This window comes from Bidens hawaiensis, unplaced genomic scaffold (assembly GCF_021521415.1).
Source record: "Bidens hawaiensis isolate Kalapana, Puna unplaced genomic scaffold, B.hawaiensis_p1.1 tig00028737_1, whole genome shotgun sequence".
Classification (NCBI taxonomy): domain Eukaryota; kingdom Viridiplantae; phylum Streptophyta; class Magnoliopsida; order Asterales; family Asteraceae; genus Bidens; species Bidens hawaiensis.
The window spans coordinates 215,227-235,989 of record NW_027494702.1 but is presented as its reverse complement, the minus strand read 5'-3'; the positions used below and the strand labels follow the sequence as shown (position 1 = coordinate 235,989).

General features: G+C 38.6%; 1 protein-coding gene across 1 annotated transcript; it reads right to left on the bottom strand.

Annotated features, from left to right (window-relative positions):
* Positions 1-19,115: 19,115 nt before the first annotated feature.
* Positions 19,116-19,810, bottom strand: LOC143577570 (uncharacterized). Its single transcript, XM_077061365.1, has 2 exons — positions 19,606-19,810; positions 19,116-19,300 (listed from the first exon to the last, which is right to left on the bottom strand). Exons 1-2 carry the CDS (start codon positions 19,808-19,810, stop codon positions 19,116-19,118), a joined length of 390 nt encoding a protein of 129 aa, XP_076917480.1.
* Between the last annotated feature and the right edge of the window lie 953 nt (positions 19,811-20,763).

The window sequence follows — 20,763 nt, the reverse complement described above, 5'->3', positions numbered from 1 at the left end:
TATACTGCCTGGGTTTGGATGAATACTTGTTAGACTCGTTTTATTTTCAGTTTTGAATTATTAATAATTGGTTCATGTTTTGGTAAAGTTTTTATTTTATTTGGTTGTGATGCATATGCATATTTGGTATTAATTTATTATCAATTTATTGTTCCATATGCGTCTTTGTGAATGTCTTTCATGTATGGATGCATATTAGGTTGTTTACTGTGTGTTTACAACTAGTTTATGGTTTATAGTTAACGTATTCCATAGGAACGGAAATTGAGAGATTAGAGATACTTTATATTATGTCACTTGAGGGGCCGGGAGGTAATTAAGTGTCGTCTGTTTTGGTCTTTTGCGGGTTTGGGTAGTGATTGCACGGGAGTGAGTTACCCTAGATTCCTTTAGATTCTTACAGATCCGAATTATAACCGAATTCAACAAAAATACCCCTTTACGCCTTAGGGTGTTTTGTGATTAGAGAGACCGGGAGGTGATTTAATCTTTGGGTACCTTAGCATAGTTAGGTGAGGTGAGACTGGGAGGTGATCCGAACCATTAAACCGTTGAGTTTACATGATATTTAGGGTTCTTAGGTATTGTTGGTGAGACCCGGAGGTGATCTAGCTTACTTTAGTTATTCCTTAAATTTCATATTTTTAGAATACGGTACCAATCATAAATCAAATTCTGAGAGTTTACGAGTTGACTAGTGGGATTCCTTACCTAGGTAGTTGTTTCCCCTATATAAGTTCCAGTCCGATTTGTCCATTTCTAGTTTTAGAGTAAGTATTATTTATTTTATATTTAATAAAAAAACATAAATTCAATTTATTTAAGTTATTAGTTAGAGTCTAGTTTAGGTGACGCTAGTGTCCTTTGGGTTCTATATCCGGACTTCATTAGGCTTTACTACAGTTGATAGATACACTTGCCTGTCTAGTGGTTTAGCATTACGATAGTCTAGATTTATAAATTTAAAACTAGAGTGTCTAGGTTAGGTTAGGTTTTTAATAGACCGTTTTGCACACCAAGTTTTTTGCGCCATTGCCGGGGATACTTAGGCGATAGCGAAAATAGCGTTGATTGAACTTAATTTATTAACTGGTCTTTTGTGTCTTGAGTTGTGGTGTGTCTTGTGAGTCCGTGTCATAGATTTAGCGCGTCTAGTCGTGTTTAGGATAATTTAGTTTGGGTTTTATTTTATCGAGTCTAGTTAATATGTTTAATAGATCGAGTCAGTTTAGGAGTATTTTATATAGAAAATGTTGGAAATAGATGATGTTGGAAAGAACCAAACAAGAGGAACGTGAAAGATTCCAAAAGATTAAGGAATTGGAAGTCAGGCTTGATAAGTTGATCGAAAGTGAAAGACTCCGTAAGATAGAGGAAATCGAAGCTAGGTTAGACGAGATAAGTGCTAGAATTCAAAATGAGAGTTTTTCTAAGAAGGAGCAGGAAGCCATCTATGAAACAGATGATGAATTCTGGAATAATGATGATGAGGGCATGATAGAAGAGATGGAGTTGGAGCTACCTGATTACACGGATCTGAGTGAAGATACCGTTGTGGAGCCACTTGACCAGATGGAAGATGAAGAAGAGGAGGAGCATGCACCATCTTGGGATGATGAGTTTGGTGATGAGTTAATGGTTTTACCAGATTTTGAAGAACATGAATAATTTAACCCTGTTGGCGATCTTATCTATTTAGAAACACTAATCATGGGGAAGCCAACAACGGAGATCAACTGTTCACCAAACGAAAAAGAAGAGGAAGTGGTAAAGGAGGATGATCAGGATATGGTGTTAGTTGAGTCGTTACATCTTGTGAAGGTTAACAAGTCTTTGGAGGAACTAGATAGTGGATCTCCACTGAAATCGACAAAGCCACAGAAGAGGGAGCGAAAATGCTTGGATCAGCATGTTGAGGGTTCAAAAATGGTACAATAAGAGTTATAGGAAAACACCAAAATGCAAGAATAACCATTTTCCTTATTATATATCATGTATTAGGTTTGGTCCGGGTAAGTTCAAGTATTGGTGGTCTGACCCGTTTTTATGTTTTATATTCCTTTTTAGTTTCACTATGTGTTGTTTGATTAAAAATGTTGGGCGGGTGGAACTAAACAGGGTTAGACCGGGGTTGGATAAAAGAAAAGCCTTCTGATTGAGATTTCGGGAGCGAGTCCAGATGAAGACTCTTCTGTAAACTTAGCGCTTACCGGGAGGCAACCCGGTAGTATGTTTTTATTTTATTTTATTTTATTTTTGGTGCTTCTTGCTTTCTTGTGCTGGCTGTTTCTTGGTTTGCTTTCAGGTTCCTTCAGAGATGTTATTGGAAATTTGATGATACATGGTTTGATTCAAATGTGGGGAGGCTATCTACCTATTGATTGCCGATTTCGTTCGTAAGTGACAGCTTGGTAGAGAGCATTGGAGTGTGAGGCTTTCGTTCGAATTGGAGGGCACGGAACACAACTCGCAAGACAATATCGTCATATTTACCAGGGGAGTCTGTTCCACTTTACTTATATCTAAATGTGCTTTAATTTTTGTCTTTCCTGTCTCATTAAGGACAATGAGACATTTAAGTGTGGTGATAGGAAACTGACGTTTTTATAAAAAAAATCAAAAATTAAAAAATAATAATAATAAAAAGTTAAAAAAAATATTAAAAAATGGAAAATGATTGAAAAATTTGAGATTGATTTTTAAAACTACTATTATATATGAGATTAAATAAAAGATAACACACTAAGCTTGGGATGTGTCGGTAGGCCCAACTAGCTTTGATAGTCCTTTTTAGCAAATTTTATATATCTAATAATTTGAAAAAAACGGTGAAACCGAATTTCGATGCTTAGGGAGGATTACCATAATCTAAAAACTTTGAGATGGTAAGACTTAGATGCACTCAAACCAGCACACCACCACATGTCCATCTTTTTACGAGCTTAGAAATAGTTATATACTTTAGGGTGATATAAAAAAAAAGAAAAAAAATATGAAAAAAAATATGAAAAAAAAAACGAAAAAAAAGTATGTTATGAAAGTTATGAGTATTCCAAAAATTGGTCCGAAAAGCAAATGACCATGAGAAAGTTATGTAATGCAAAATGCCAAAGAAGCATTCTCAAAAATAGTAAAAGAGGCCAAAGTTGCACATACTAGACGAGACTTAGAGTTTACATGTTACCAAGGGGATAGTGACTCGGAGGATAAACTATTAGGGTATGCTCGTACGGCCTCCACATGACCATTCATCCAACAAATTTCACCGAGTGCATCTACTTAGTACCATCAACGAGTCCTTGGCTTATGGTGATTTGTCAAACCATTCTGCTTTGATTCTAGTTTTTCTAGCTCTCTTTGTCTGAGATGGGGTAGGTGTAGCCGTGGTTTTTGAACTTAAAACGCTTAATGCAATTGGAGACTTGATAGGCCGATGGCTCGATTTAAGTAGACAACAATATCGATAATCGCAGTTTTTGCGTTTATCTGTGCTTAAAAGATAACCTATATGTTTTAAAGATCATGTTGGGCCTAGTTTATGTGGTTTGTAGTTTGTTTATTTGTATTGGGCTTGGGTATGGGTTGCTATGTAAACCGAGAACACCTTAGTGTTCTCGGTGGGCTTTTGTTTGTTTGGGCCAGGGTGTTGGCTTCTCTATATATAGTTGAGATTATGTATAGGGTTAAGGTTGTTCATTCACAGTATTGTCATCGTGTATTTGTAAGTGCTTAAGCACCTGACGTATTCTAAATATACGTGTGTTTTGAAGCAAACTTGTGTTAGTTCCTTGTGCTTATTCGTGTTCTTGAATCACCGTGTGTTGGTATTCCGCACCAATACTCGTTCTATTGATATCATAATTGTAGTGATCCATATTCGGGACTTACAATTGGTATCAGAGCCTTAGACCTTATTTAGGCTCGTTATTGTGATATCAAAGATTCAAGAATAGCATTCTTTGGTGGTGTTTCCGGCGATGTATTGATCGGAGAGGAAAGACAGCTACTGGTTTGGTCAAGATCCTTTTGTTTGGAAATAATTTGAATCCCATATAAACAGGGATTAGATTGTTACCAAATTTACTTGGTTAAATCTATTTCTGGGTGTTCTCGGCAGATCCTCTGGGTTCTCTGTCCAAAACAGTGTTCTCGGCCTCTTAGTTCTCAGCCAAACATTGTTCTCGGTCTTCTTGTTCTCGACCAAACATAGTTCTCGGCTGCTGGTTGTTATCGGCCAAGTCTAGTTCTCGGCCACTTGGAGTTCTCAGTCAAACCTTGGTCAACACTTGTAGTTCTCGGTCAAACTTTGATCAAAACTGGAATTCTCGGTCAAACGTTGGTCAAAACTTGGAGTTATCGGTCAAAATTTGGTCAAAACTTGGAGTTATCGATCAAAGACTGGTCAAAACTTGAAGTTCTCGGTCAACATTCGCTAAATTTGGTGGTTCTCGTTCAACTACTGTGGAATTGTTCTCAGCCCAGTTAATTGTTTGGGCCTGTTTTCTTGGACTTGGACTTTTTATATTTGGACCTTAGTGATAACTTGACTTAAAAACAATTTTGATTGAAATGACACAATTAACGAATGATTCTAACTCTGTCAACTCATCCCTTCATCAAGAACTTGATTCCATCATGGGGACGGCTACTAGTATACCCCGTCTCTTGTCTCATGAAGGGTTTAGTGAATGGAAATTTCGTTTTGAACACTACGCTAAGATGAAAGATTCCAAGATTTGGAAAAGTATTGTGAGGGGACCTTAAAGGATCACTTATCAAAAGGATGGTTCTGACGAAGTTCTTGTTAAACCCGTTGCACAATATGATGATGATGATTTTGCTAAAGTTGAGGAAGATGAAAAGGCTCTATCCACTCTAACCATGGCACATTCACCTGAGATTGCCATTCAGTTCAGAGAACTTGAATCTGCTAAGGAATTGTGGGAGGCATTGGTAGAAGTTTACGAAGGAAATGAAGACATGAAGAGAAGTCGCCAAGATCTGCTGCGACAGAAATTCAATATGTTCAATCATGTCTTGGGAGAAACATTGGAATGTCAACTTCAAAGATTTATATCTCTTGTGACTGAAATGAGATCAATAGGAATCTATATTCAAACGTCAGAAATCAACAACAAGCTGGTGAACTCATTGCCAAAAAGTTGGGACATGAATGTTGCGGTTATTAAAAAGACTAAAGACCTCAACAGGATGAGTATGAGTGAGATGATAGCCACCATTAAAGCATGTGATATGGATGATAAGCAACGCACAATAAACCATGCAAGTTCTTATAGTGCGGCCGGATACAATGTTGCCTCCAACAGTGCTCTTTTGTCTCAAGACAGTTTTTCACTGTTCAAAGCCAACCAACAGCCACCTCAGAGTAACATTTAGATGTTTTTATCCACTAGAGGTCAATCATCGTCATCATCCACCCCACCCCAACCAATTTTGTTCACCAAGTCTGGTCAATCTTCTAATGATACTGGAAAACCTGCTCACACGACCAGTCAGAACTTCAATCAGATTCCCACCATATCGAAAGAGACTCAAGAGAATATCGCTCTAATGGCGGGATTCATGAACTGCTATAATGCATTTTTGGCTGGAGACTTGGTTCAATCAGTGGTTGTTGCTGAATTAGATCAGATTCACCCCGATGATGTTGAAGAGATGGATATCTCATGGCAAATCGCCATGGCAGTATTTCGTGCGAAGAAGTTCACAAAGAGAACATGTATAAATAATTGGAATATGCCGAATAATCAAAAGGTGGGTTTCAACAAGGATACTCTTAGGTGCTACAACTGTCACAAGCCGGGTCACTTTGCTCGAGAATGTACTAATCCAACGAAGGATGGAAATACGGAAAGGGCTTTGGTTCCAGTTGGAAAAGCCAGAGGTGAAGTTGGTGGAAATTCTAGTAATGTGAAAGGGGTATGGTTTCTCAACAGTTCTCTTGGGAAGATCAGATGGCTGCACTCAATATTGGAAACCAGACTGGAAACTTTGCCAATGTTGAAGATACTGGAGAAGAAAACGCTACTGAGGAGAGGATCAAAGAGCTTATATGGCGTTCACTCCACCAAGTTCATCTGAGGTAAGTTTCAAACCATGCTCTTTAAATTGTGTTGAAAAGATAGAAATGTATAAGCTTCATAACGATAATCTAACGAGAGACATGGAAAGAACAAAATCAGAAAATTTTAAACTTAAGAAAAATGAAAAATGGTTTCTAGAAAAATTAGAAGCACAAAAGAAGGATATTTCTAAGCTTAAGTCTGATTTTAGCATAAAAAGTTGCCATCACCTAGATGCCAAACAAGAGATTGCTGAGTTAATTGCTAAACTGGAAGCCTCCAAGTTAGAAATATTGAACCTAACTAGTAAGTTTGAAAATGTTGAACTTGATTTTAAAAAATTCGATGGCTCCAGTAAAATAGTTAACTCAATGATTGAGAACCAATTGTGGTGGAAAGAGAATGAGGGTGAGGGAATAGGATACAGTCAAGTTCCCCCACCTTACAACCAGAATTATGTTCCTACTCCTGTCACAAAAGAACAGGAAGAAAAGATAAAGGATATGAAGTATGGTAAACAAAATAAGGGTGGCGAAGCTAGTTCTGTGAACACTGGTCCGTCTACTTCAAATACGAACGATTCTAATGTATCTACTTCATGTGCAGACAAAGTAATTGTGAAGCAGTGGACTGATGAGGATGATGACCCCTGTTTTGAATTTAATAATGTTTCTGTTTCTGATGTTTCTTTAAAACTTCCTGTTTTGAATTCTGTTATTTCGACTGTTTGTGTGGGCTCTGCTTTAAAGAGCAAGGATTCTTGTGTGTTTGATTATGTTGAAACTTTAGATTCTAATAATGTGGTTTCGAATAAAATTAAAAATATAAAACATCCAACAAATATGTTGCACCTAAGTTTGTCAAGGAGGGATGCTCTAATGACAAACTAGGTGATAAATTAAAAGACAAGAACATGAAGTCTCGCAAATGTAAGCAGACTGGTCCACACAACCAGTCCAGACAAGGAGTTGCCTAAAATGATTCCTTTATAAAACGTCAAACGTGCTTTAATTGTGGCACTCCTGGTCACATTTCCAGAAATTGTCCACATCGTCCATATGTTCCTTATTATGGATTCTATCAAAGGAATATGCCCTACATGCCTTATAACGTGCTTGGGCAAGGATTTAGGCACTATCGGGCTAGTTCCTTTGACGATAATTGGAATCGAAACAAATCTGGCAGGTTTAGTCCTCATCAGACCAAACCTAAAATGTCTAAAAGAAGGGTCAGAAAAGTTGTCTCGAGCTCTAATTCTAACATAAGCATTAAGTCTAGACCGAAACAAGAGAAAAAGGCTGATTCTCCTCCTTCCACATCCAAAACTCCGGAGTTTACGACAACCATTCGTACGTATAACTCCAAGTCACACAGATACAGATGGTTGCCTAAATCTCCGGCGAAAGCGTCTACAAAATCTATTTTTGATGATCAAAATGATACGTCATGGCAATCCGTGACAACTGTAGACGAATCAAGGTCACCCAGTGTAAGTATGGACTGGGTACCAAAAACTAATTAATCCCGCGTTTCGTACAGGGACAACTATGGAGGAATGTCATCAGAACTTGGTATGTTGATAGTGGCTGTTCCAGGAACATGACAGGAGACATTACCCAACTAACGACATTCAAACCTTTAACGGTGGGTATGTGTACTTTTCGGGAGGAGAAAAGGGGAAGATCACTCAAAAGGGTACTATAAGTAATGGTGTTCTAAAATTTAAAAATGTCAATTTTGTTCCCGAATTGAAGAACAATTTGCTGAGTGTGTCACAAATTTGTGACAAAGATTTTTCAACTCATTTTACTAAGAAAGAGTGTTTGATTTTGAATCCTGGTATAATTATACCAGAAGACTGGATTCTTGTTCGATCACAACGAAAAGATAATGCTTATGTGATCGACATGAACAAAAATGTTCCTAACGAAATAACCTGCTTGTTTTCAAAAGTGTCAGAACATAATGCAATGCTTTGGCATCGTCGGCTAGGTCATGCTAATACTAAAAATCTGAATCGTCTTGCTAAAAATAACTTGGTTCGTGGTTTACCAATCAAACATTTTGTGACTATTGAAAAATGCGTAGCTTGTGCTTTGGGAAAACATCATCGAAAGTCTCACAAGCCAAAGTTAATTAATACTATATCCTCCGTTTTTCAATTACTCCACATGGACCTTTTCGGACCAGTTCATGTTCTAAGTCTTTCTCGTAGCTCCTATTGTCTTGTTATTACTGATGATTACTCACGTTTTACATGGGTATTTTTCTTGTCAAATAAGAGTGAAACTGCAGATTTGATCAAGAAGTTCGTGATCCTCATGGAGAAGCAACCGAATCTAAAGCTGAAGGGGATACGTTGTGACAATGGAACGGAATTCAAGAATGCTTGATTGAATCATTTCTATTCATAAAAGAGAGTACTTCGTCAGTATAGCGCCGTTCGAACACCACAACAAAACGGTGTAGCTGAAAGAAGAAACATAACCCTTACCGAGGCAGCAAGGACCATGTTGTGCGACTCTAAACTGCCGTTGTTCTTCTGGGCAGAGGCCATCAATACAGCATGTTATGTTCAGAATCGGGTTATTATCAACAAGTCAAAAATGAAGACTCCATACGAGATTGTTTATGGTCACAAACCCACCGTCGCACATTTCAGAGCGTTTGGCTGTCCATGCACACTGCTGAATCTTGAGTCTACTCCAAAGTTCGGGGTTGAAGCTGATGAGTGTTATTTTGTCAGTTACACGGGTAATACAGCCTACAGGGTCTACAACAAATCAACGAAACAGATTCTTGAGTCCTATGAAGTTTGTTGGTTGGAAGAAAATGAGACAAGCGCTCGTGTTGGTCCCGATTGGTTATTTGGCTACAACGAACTCTTCAAACCTTTCAACATATTTCCAGTCATCAACGCTGAATCTCCAAGTGGTCCCACAGTGGAAGTTACGAAAGAAAGTTCACAGGCAGTGTCTCATATCTCTCCGTTACTGGATGATGATGTAGCTGAGTTAAGTAATGATTCGTCTTCAACTGACACTAAGCCCAAGGAATCTTCAGAAACCAATTCTTTGCCAAATTCGTCTGAAGATACTGCTAACGTTGAGGGGGAGAGTTCCATTCGTCAATATTCGGGTGCACACTATTTCCTGATGCCATCCTGATGCTTTGGGAAAACATCATCGAAAGTCTCACAAGCCAAAGTTAATTAATACTATATCCTCCGTTTTTCAATTACTCCACATGGACCTTTTCGGACCAGTTCATGTTCTAAGTCTTTCTCGTAGCTCCTATTGTCCTGTTATTACTGATGATTACTCACGTTTTACATGGGTATTTTTCTTGTCAAATAAGAGAGAAACTGCAGATTTGATCAAGAAGTTCGTGATCCTCATGGAGAAGCAACCGAATCTAAAGCTGAAGGGGATACGTTGTGACAATGGAACGGAATTCAAGAATGCTTGATTGAATCATTTCTATTCATAAAAGGGAGTACTTCGTTAGTATAGCGCCGTTCGAACACCACAACAAAACGGTGTAGCTGAAAGAAGAAACATAACCCTTACCGAGGCAGCAAGGACCATGTTGTGCGACTCTAAACTGCCGTTGTTCTTCTGGGCAGAGGCCATCAATACAGCATGTTATGTTCAGAATCGGGTTATTATCAACAAGTCAAAAATGAAGACTCCATACGAGATTGCTTATGGTCACAAACCCACCGTCGCACATTTCAGAGCGTTTGGCTGTCCATGCACACTGCTGAATCTTGAGTCTACTCCAAAGTTCGGGGTTGAAGCTGATGAGTGTTATTTTGTCAGTTACATGGGTAATACAGCCTACAGGGTCTACAACAAATCAACGAAACAGATTCTTGAGTCCTATGAAGTTTGTTGGTTGGAAGAAAATGAGACAAACGCTCGTGTTGGTCCCGATTGGTTATTTGGCTACAACGAACTCTTCAAACCTTTCAACATATTTCCAGTCATCAACGCTGAATCTCCAAGTGGTCCCACAGTGGAAGTTACGAAAGAAAGTTCACAGGCAGTGTCTCATATCTCTCCGTTACTGGATGATGATGTAGCTGAGTTAAGTAATGATTCGTCTTCAACTGACACTAAGCCCAAGGAATCTTCAGAAACCAATTCTTTGCCAAATTCGTCTGAAGATACTGCTAATGTTGAGGGGGAGAGTTCCATTCGTCAATATTCGGGTGCACACTATTTCCTGATGCCATCCCAGATGAATACGTGGCCGGTACCTCTTATTCCCACAGTACGGCGACATCTGGCTGGAAGAACCCCCTTACTGATTCTGGTGAGAACGTGTCAAATCTTCAACCTAAAAATGATGTTTCCGATCATTTAATTCCGTCGAGAATCCAGAAGAATCATCCGATTGAAAATATCATAGGTCCCATTGAAGCGGGCGTGTCCACCAGAAGTCAGACTGGATACACAAACAGTTGTATGTTTTCCTGTTTCATTTCTCAAATCGAGCCAAAGAATGTTGAGATGGCTCTTCAGAAACCTAGTTGGGTTGATGCTATGCATGAAGAATTGAATCAGTTTGATAAGTTAAAGGTATGGAGATTGGTTAAACTGCCGGAAGGAAAGAAAGCTCTCGATACAAGATGGGTTTTACGAAACAAGCAAGATGACACCGAGGTTATTGTTCGAAATAAGGCACGACTGGTAGTTCGCGGGTTTCGTCCGGTTGAGGGGTTAGACTACACGGAGGTCTATGCTCCAGTAGCTAGACTTGAGGCGATTAGAATTTTTCTGGCCTATGCATCACATATGGGTTTTACAGTATATCAGATGGATGTCAAGACCACATTTTTGTATGGTGAGGTCCAAGAGGAGATTTATGTTGATCAGCCACCGGGGTTTGTGGATTCCAAGAAACCAGATCATGTCTACAAGCTAGACAAGGCATTGTACGGGCTACATCAGGCTCCTCGGGCGTGGTATGCTACACTGACCGCACATCTTCTTGACCATGGCTACAAGCGTGGAACCATCGATCAAACATTGTTTCGGAAAACTGTCGGAAAAGATTTGATTCTGGTCTAGATCTGTGTTGATGATAACATCTTTGGATCCACCAGTGCTGAGTTGTGCAAAGAATTTGAGGGTGTGATGAAGAAAAGATTTGAAATGAGCTCGTTGGGTGAAATGACAACGTTTCTGGGTTTACAGGTTCGCCAAAGCTCGACAGGAATTTTACTGCATCAAGGAAAGTATGTTGAAGATATACTGGCAAAGTTTGAACTTCAAGATTCCAAGAGTGCTAACACTCCCATGGCAGAAAGACTGCTACTGTCATCTAATCCTCAAGGGAGTCCCGTAGATCAGACGTACTATCGATCGATGATCGGGCCTCTGATGTATCTCACAGCCAGCCGTCCTGACATCATGTTTGCAGTCTATCAATGTGCTCGTTTCCAGACTAACCCTAAACTCTCTCATTTAATTGCTGTTAAACGTATTTTTAGATATTTGAAGGGACATCCAAAGTTAGGTCTTTGGTATCCCAAACAATCAAAATTTGATCTTTATGCTTTTGCTGGTAGCAATTATGGTGGAGATGACATAGAAAGGAAATCCATGTCAGCCGGTTGTCAGTTCCTTGGAGATCGCCTCATCTCATGGCAGTGTAAGAAACAACAAACAGTGTCCACCTCGACCGCCGAAGCAGAGTATGTTGCCGCATCTGCTTGCTGTTCTCAAGTTATCTGGATGCAAAACCAATTGCTGGATTACGGTTTGGAATTTCTTGACACTCCTGTTTTCTGTGATAATGATGCGGCCATTGCAATTGTGAAAAACCCTGTTCAACACTCTAAAACCAAGCACATCGATATTAAAATTCATTTTATTCGTGACTGTTTCGATCGAAAATTGATTCATCTTGAACAAGTCCACACTGAAAACAATGTGGCGGACTTATTTACAAAACCGGTCGGAACAGCAAAATTTAATGTGCTTCCGGGTTTTCTTAATATGCTCCGTTTCGAGGATTGAGTCTTTCTGGGTATAAATTTGTACATATTTGTTTATTTCTACACAAATTTAGGGGGAGAAAAATCAAAAAGACAAAAATAGTGTGTGTGCGTTGAAAAATCAAAATGTCAAAAATAGTGTGTGCATTGTCTTTATTATTTAAAAAAAATTAATTAAAAAAATTTGAGCTTTTCAAAATTCATTCTCGCTTAAAATTACGTCGGTTGCTCAAGTGTGAAGGATATATACTTATATATGGTTGGTCCCGTGTTCTACTTGTAGTTTCACAGGATAGCCATTTATCTAACAACTGAAAGCACCCGGGGCGATTATGATGTGTTTTGTGTTTCGTATTCTTTCACTTAAAATTATGTTGGTAACTCTAAGCTGGAAGGACATGTGTTTTCATGCATGTTTGGTCTGGTTAACAATTTGTGGTTATAATGGATAGCCATTTACCTGAAGGCTTAAAGTGACCGGGGCGACTGAATTCTTAACACGTGTGTTTTACTTAACTCCCCGGGAAGTGATATTACTATTCAGTTAACTTTTTTTTTTAAAAGGTTCAAAATTTTTCAAAATGAGAATTGATCCAACCTTTGGAAAGTGATAGATACATTGTTTCTGTGTGCCTAACGGGTGAAGTTATTAGGCTTAAAAGGCTATAGAACAGTCATTGATGTGTATGGTAGCTTTCCATGATACGTAAAAGTTAAAGTGATATAAACTAAATTTGCTGAACTTAATGTGGAGAGTCATTTTGAAGACATGTGCATATCTCCAGACAAATCTCTCAGAATGATAGGCAAAAAAGCAACTACCTAGTCATACACGAGCCCGTTAGTGTCTTGATCACCAAAAATATTGTATTATGTTAGTATAAAAAAAAATCTTGAAGAGTCTTTCTCTTAGTCTATTCATTCTATCAAAGTTCTTGTTTTTAAAAGCTTAAAGGGTCAAACTAGAGCTACATAGATGGGGGCAATAGAATAAGTCCTTTCATGTCTCGAATGAAAGGCCTGTAAGTCCAACGCTCAACCTTAAAGCTTAAAATGTTTACTATCTATAAAATCTTTTGATCAAGCACTAGGGGGTTGGAGTCAAACTGGGGTGATATAGGGAAAGCCAAATACACTTTGAGAAGAGATAGGAGGCATCACTGGTCCATGAGTGATGTCCATCTAAGATTTATGCCGAATTGAACCTTAATCATATCACTGATGCAATGAAAATCATGCTAAGTATGTTATACCTGCTATCAACCTGTCTCTTATGTCATAATAACATTGAACTTGAATCCTTGTGACAGCCTCTTAAACGATATGATTCCATGTTCGGATCTTTTCATGAAAGGACGACGTTTTTACTAAAACTGAAATTTGATCCCAACTTTATAAAATTCATGGGAGTTATTATGTATGTTAATATGGCTTTATTTTTCTTGTTCTTGGGTACGTTTATTTTGTTTTGTCTTGCCTATTTTATTGATTTATTTATTTTTATATCGAAATTACTCTCCTTGAAACGTTCGTATAACTTGAGCTTGCTTTTGAAATTGGGCGTTAAAATTTTTGGGTCTTCTGTTTGCTGGGACATATTTTACTTGGGCTATTCACTGGTTTGAGCCCACTTACTGTTCTCAGCCCGTCTCTGTTATACATATAAGTGGCATTAAAGTTTATATTTTCTTTCATTATTGTCACAAAATCAAAAAAAAAAAAAACTTTCTCTCTCTCAAGCTTCTTTGCCGAGATCAAAACCTTCATCACTAATCATCAGTTAGAGTGTTCTTCTTTGATTAGCAGGTATTGGACAGGGACAAATGAGATCTATGTACCGACAGAGGCCTATTTGATATTGCCATGAACTGATTTCATTGATGGTTTGATGAATTAAAAATTAGATTTATGAGTAATTAGGGTTTTTAATGGACTTATTAGTGTTTAATTAAAGGTTTTCGGTTGATATTTATAGAGTTGTTGCAGGTTTAATGGAGACTTTAGGGATCTCGGCGGGATGTAGATGATTACACCTAGGTGGAAACCAAGAGGTTCTCTGTCCCCAGCTATGAAATAGTTCTCGGTTGACTTACGTTGACCGAGAACAACCTGTCTTGACAGAAAACCCTCGTTCTCGGCCAAGTCTTGACCGAGAACCCTTGTTCTCGGTTTAATGACCGAGAACCCCAGTTCTCGGTTGACTTCTTTGACTTTCATTGACTTTCGTTGAACGAAAACTCATTCGTTGACTGAGAACTCTCTTTGTTGACCAAGATCTCTCCAGAAGGGCTTCACTCTCACTGTTTGGGCCCAAACCTATTCTGTGTTGTGCACTTGGGCCATTTAATGCACTTTTGGGCTCTCTATAAGTTTTCATTGGGCCTATCTCAATCTTATGACCCAAGTCCCTTATTAATCATGGACCAAATTTTAAATACTATCAAATTAATCTATTGGCTATCTAACTTGATTCGTTTGGTGCAGAAATGGCCGATCAGAATCTATTAAAGTTTGTCGATACACACAACATAGCTGGTCATATGTTTGATCCGCCCATGGCCCACAAGGAATTCAAGTCGATTATCGCTGGACTCAATACTTGTGGGATCTCTCATGCTCTTCGATAGAACCTTGTCATATGAAAGAAGATGGTTACCGACTTTTGGAACAATGCGTCAGTTAATCCATGAGGGCCGGACAGAGTCGTGTCAATTGACTCCAAAGTACAGAAGAAGCCAATCATTATTACTGAGGCCATTGTCAGAGAAGTGCTTATGTTTGGGGATCAACCCGATTAACCGACAGAGTACTCTGCTGCTGAAGTTACTGAGGTGCTTACAAGAATGGGTTACGAAGGCACCTATCTTCCAGCAATCAAGAAGTTATTTCACCCGTATTGGAGATACCTATTACACACGTTCTTTACATGTATCTCGAGGAGGAAGGGTGGTTCAGATGAGATCAGCCACACTCAGATGTCTGCTATCGTTGCTTTGATCATGGATTGGAATTACAATTATTCCAAGTTCGTTTTCAATGAAATGATGAGCAACTTAAAAGAAAAGAAGAAGGAGATGTTCCTCATGTATCCAAGGTTCTTACAAATGATCTTTGATTCTCATTACACAGATCTGGTCAGATCTGTTGAAACTTTGGACATGAAGTCTATGGGACCCAATACTTTTGGGTTGATGAAGCAGTCGAGAAAGGGAGCCAAAGTGGTATATCGGGGCTTAAAGGCTCTAGTAAAATTCGGACGATTTGCTAAGACTGAAGCTTAGCCTGTTATAGCTCAGGTTGCTGACGAGCATGTGGCACCCGCTCAACCACGTGCTGCAACATTTGAAATCTCTGATGACGAAGAAGATGAAGAAGGACACTATCTGACAGTCACTCTTACGAATGATGAAAAGTTGAAAGCTCTTGAAGCTGCTAAAGCTTTACTTCAGTCAACTGCGCTGAAACCTCCTCAGACAGTTACTGAAAACATTGAGGAAGACAATAGTGAAGAACCAACTGCTGATCTCATCCATCGCAAACAAAAAAGGGTTGATCTGAGATCTAGCGAGTTGGATAGCGAAGCTGAAACAACCACCGTCTCAGCAACACCAACACCAGAAACAACCACCAGCCCACAACAACAAACTGCTCAATCAGAATTACATGCTCCTGATATGCAAACTGAACCAGATACATCTGTTGCTGAGCCATCATTTTAAGATTTTTTGACCAGTGATTTTGTAAGTGAATTTGACTTTGATACAGACATTCCTCACACCGACACCACAGATATTCCTTCTGGTTCGTCTGGCCCAGCCATTCAGGTCCAGTCAAGTACTAGTACATCAAGCAAGGTTGCCCAAATCCTGGCCATGCAAGAGAGCTATTTTCAGAACTAAGGTTAATGGGTGGTTCTTGAGAATGCCCCTGTAGACATTCAAGCACTGCAACGTCGAGTCTTTGAACTCGAACAAGATTCGGTAGTTAAAGACGTTCGTATTCAGGAACTTGAGGCAAGCAACTCAGACAAGGATTCCAAAATTAAAGAGTTTCAGTCTGGTATGGGAGGTTTAACAACGATGTATCTTGATCTTCAACAAAAGTTATTTCAAAAATTTGGAGATGAATTTAAATGCAATGATGATGTGGTTCATCAAACTCCCATTGTTGATCAAGACAAAGATTCTCCTATTCGTCCAGCAGACAACATTCATGAGTCGGAGTCATTAAAGCAACACATGAATGCCCCTCCCGTCTCCAAAGAAAAGTCAGAAAAGAAGAAACTGTTGGTGATGAAGAACTCCGATTAGAATATTGAATCATCGGATCACCCAGACAAGTACGTTGTTACGCTTCAAAAGGGGTTCTCTGATAAATACGGTGATCGATTGGGAGTGTTATCATGGGGTTTTGATGCGGATAAGAACATGTGGTGGGTGAAGAGGAAGTCAGGAACCACCGAATATTATAAGAAAATGAAAGACTTTGGTTCCTGGACTAAAGTGGATTTAAGTGACCTGATAAACTCTCCATTCACCAATCCATCTAATGACAAACGAGGTATAGAGTTCTGGAATTTTCTGAAACGTGAATTTGATCGAGGTTTTCCGAACATGACGACTGAAGAATCTTTCTTAAAGAAAGCAAAGGGGGTTAAGGATCCAAGAACGGGAAAGACGATGGTTAATGTTATGTGGCCTCCCACAAAGAAAGCTACTTATATTCCTGTACCAGATGCCATTTCTGATGGTAATTTGGAGAACATGAGGTTCTGGTTCTATGATTCTTTTACTACCACGGTTATTATCAAGCTACAAAAGGGAAAAGGTCAATACCGATTCGTTGATCCTAAGGATTTGTTGAAATTTGGAGAGAAGGATATCAAGACACTCGCATTTTTCAGATTGTAGCTGATCCACTTTTTGAAGCAGCCTCTAAAGAATACACAACTATGGTCGCCTCTATCATTAGATGTAGGTTTTGGGCAGGAGGATTGAAGGATGCTGATATAGATTACATGGAGCATGATTGAAGAAAAAGCTACAAGCCAAGGGGGAGATTGTTGGGCCTAGTTTATGTGGGTTGTAGTTTGTTTATTTGTATTGGGCTTGGGTATGGGTTGCTATCTAAACCGAGAACACCTTAGTGTTCTCGGTGGGCTTTTGTTTGTTTGGGCCATGGTGTTGGCTTCTATATATATAGTTGACATTATGTATAGGGTTAAGGTTGTTCATTCACAGTATTTTCATCGTGTATTTGTAAGTGCTTAAGCACCCGACGTATTTGATGTGCTCTAAATTATATATATCTTTATATAAATATTTCCCACATTTTAATTATTTTTGAGTTAGTTTTACTAAGATGCTAGTCGTAATTGGTTCATATCTAGATTTATGAGATAACGAGTTAAAAATGATATCTAATGCCATAAACAAAACTTTTAATTCAAATTTGAATTATCTTAGATATTATATTAAAGGATATGAATATTGAAAACTAATTCAATTAAAAATTAATGTTGGTTTTATTAAAAGAATAATTTTTGTTATATAATAATATTTTCATGATCTCAGGGGTAATTGATATAATGAAAGTAAACAAATTGTGGGCTCGAAAGAATAAATGAATCAAGAGAATCCATCAGCCCATCATGCCATATACACATAACAGTTTAAAAAGGGTATTTTTACCCTACCGTCAGAAGGAACACGAACAAAAAAGAAAGCTTTGAGGTGTGACGCAAGTAAAGGGGGACACCCCTGTTGGTGGTATCTTGGGGCAGAATTTGGAACGAAGTCAGGGGGGCACCCCTTTGGTCAGCTGCTACAGGCCGAAGAAGAGAAAAAAGAATCATTGAAGTAGGTCAACTTTATTATTTGATGAACCATATTATCTATTTTATCTTTGTTTCATTAAATATTATGGTTGGCTAAAATGTTATACTGCCTGGGTTTGGATGAATACTTGTTAGACTTGTTTTATTTTCAGTTTTGAATTATTAATAATTGGTTCATGTTTTGGTAAAGTTTTTATTTTATTTGGTTGTGATGCATATGCGTATTTGGTATTAATTTATTATCAATTTATTGTTCCATATGCGTCTTTATGAATGTCTTTCATGTATGGATTCATATTAGGTTGTTTACTGTGTGTTTACAACTAGTTTATGGTTTATAGTTAACGTATTCCATAGGAACGGAAATTGAGAGTTTAGAGATACCTTATATTATGTCACTTGAGAGACCGGGAGGTAATTAAGTGTCGTCTGTTTTGGTCTTTTGCGGGTTTGGGTAGTGATTGCACGGGAGTGAGTTACCCTAGATTCCTTTAGATTCTTACAGATCCGAATTATAACCAAATTCAACAAAAATACCCCTTTACGCCTTAGGGTGTTTTGTGATTAGAGACCGGGAGGTGACTTAATCTTTGGGTACCATAGCATAGTTAGGTAAGGTGAGACCTGGAGGTGATCTGAACCATTAAACCGTTGAGTTTACATGATATTTAGGGTTCTTAGGTATTGTTGGTGAGACCGGGAGGTGATCTAGCTTACTTTAGTTATTCCTTAAATTTCATATTTTTAGAATACGGTACCAATCATAAATCAAATTCCGAAAGTTTACGAGTTGACTAGTGGGATTCCTTACCTAGGTAGTTGTTTCCCCTATATAAGTTCCAGTCCGATTTGTCCGTGTCTAATTTGTCCATGTCTAGATTTAGAGTAAGTATTATTTATTTTATATTTAATAAAAAAAACATAAAAATCAATTTATTTAAGTTATTAGTTAGAGTCTAGTTTATGTGTCGCTAGTGTCCTTTGGGTTCGATATCCGGACTTCATTAGGCTTTACTATAGTTGATAGGTACACTTGCCTGTCTAGTGGTCTAGCATTACAATAGTCTTGATTTATAAATTTAAAACTAGAGTGTCTTGGTTAGGTTAGTTTTTTAATAGACCGTTTTGCACACCAATCACCAAACCTCCCTACTCTTGTGATAACGTACGGACCCATCCACTTGTTTTTTAGTTACCGGGGAAACAAATTGAGTCTCGAAATGTACAACCATACTTTTTGCCCAACTTCAAAGGTTCTCTTCCTTATCTTAGCATCATGCACCCTTTTTAATTCTTCCTTATACGCCGAGGCACATTCATACGCTTCATCCCGGATTTCCTCTAATTCACTCAACTTCAACTTCCTCAATTGTCCGGCTTCATGATAATCCATATTAACACTTTTAGGTGCTCATAATGCCCGGTGAGCCAACTCCATTGGCTATGGAAACCCTTTCCATACACCAAATGGTAAGGAGTAGTACCAATCGGTGTCTTTTAAGCGTTTCGATATGCCCATAACGCATCATCCAACTTAACCGACCAATCTTTCCTATCCACCCGAACCATTTTCATTAAAATTTTCTTAATTTGGCGATTGGAAACTTCAACTTGGCCACTCGTTTGTGGATGGCAAGGTGTTGCAATTTGATGATTGACACCATAACGCTTTAAAAACTTACCAAACGTGAAGTTCTTGAAATGCGATCCACCATCACTTATGATCACTCTTGGGATATCGAATCTTGAAAAAATGTTAGGTTGGAAAAACTTACAAACCACAGAGTGATCATTAGTTCTTATTGCAATAGCTTCAACCCATTTCGACAAATAATCAACTGCAACAAGAATATACAAGTACACCCACGAGTTTGGAAACGGGCCCATAAAGTCTATGCCTCAAACATCAAAAATGTCAACCACCAAAATGGGTTGTAAAGGCATTTCATTTCTTTTTGATATACCCCCATTCGTTGGCAATTCAAGCAATGTCGGGCATATTCATTAGCATCTTTGAAAAGTGTTGGCCAATAGAACCCCCATGTTAGTACTTTATACCCCGTTTTTGATCCACTAAAATGCCCCCCAACATGCTGATGAATGAGCATGTGTCAAAATCTCTTGCACTTCATTCTCGGGTATACATCTTTTAAGAACTATCCGCTCAAACCTTGAAAAGGTCCAGTTCATCCCATATGCATTGTTTGACTTGGGAAATGAATTGTTGCCTCCGTTTCTTTGAACAATGTTCTGGAATCACACACGTGGCTAAATAATTAACATAATGGGTATACCACGGTGCGGTTGAGACGGCGAGCAACTGTTCATCCGGAAATTTTTCATTTATATCCATCGGATCATCAACACCTTCAAGTGGAATCTGAGACAAGTGATCCGCCACTACATTCTCACAACCGTTCTTGTCCCGGATTTCAAGATCAAATTCTTGCAACAATAACACCCATTGAATCAAACGTGGTTTCGCGTCTTTCTTCTCCATCAAATATCGGACCGCACTATGATCCGAATACACCACAACTTTACTTCCCAAAATATACGATCAAAATTTGTCCAAGGCATACACCACCGCAAGTAACTCTTTTTCGGTAGTGGTGTAATTCAATTGCGCCTCGGATAAAGTTTTGCTCGCATAATATATCACCACCGGCTTTTTCTGCATCCTTTGACCCAATACTGCTCCCACCGTGCTATCACTAGTATCACACATTATTTCAAATGGGTTTGACCAATCCGGTGATTGCAAAATGGGTGCTTGTACCAACTTCTCTTTCAAGCTGTCAAAAGCTTGCAAACATTCATCAGTAAACTCAAAGGGGACA

What these genes read in the sequence shown, in the direction of transcription:
- LOC143577570 (XM_077061365.1), bottom strand. Translation starts at nt 19,810, where the DNA reads ATGGGCCCGTTTCCAAACTCGTGGGTGTACTTGTATATTCTTGTTGCA. An exon ending in TTTCAAGAACTTCACGTTTG is followed by an intron (nt 19,301 to 19,605) that starts GTAAGTTTTTAA and finishes ATTATCATGAAG; the next exon opens with CCGGACAATTGAGGAAGTTG.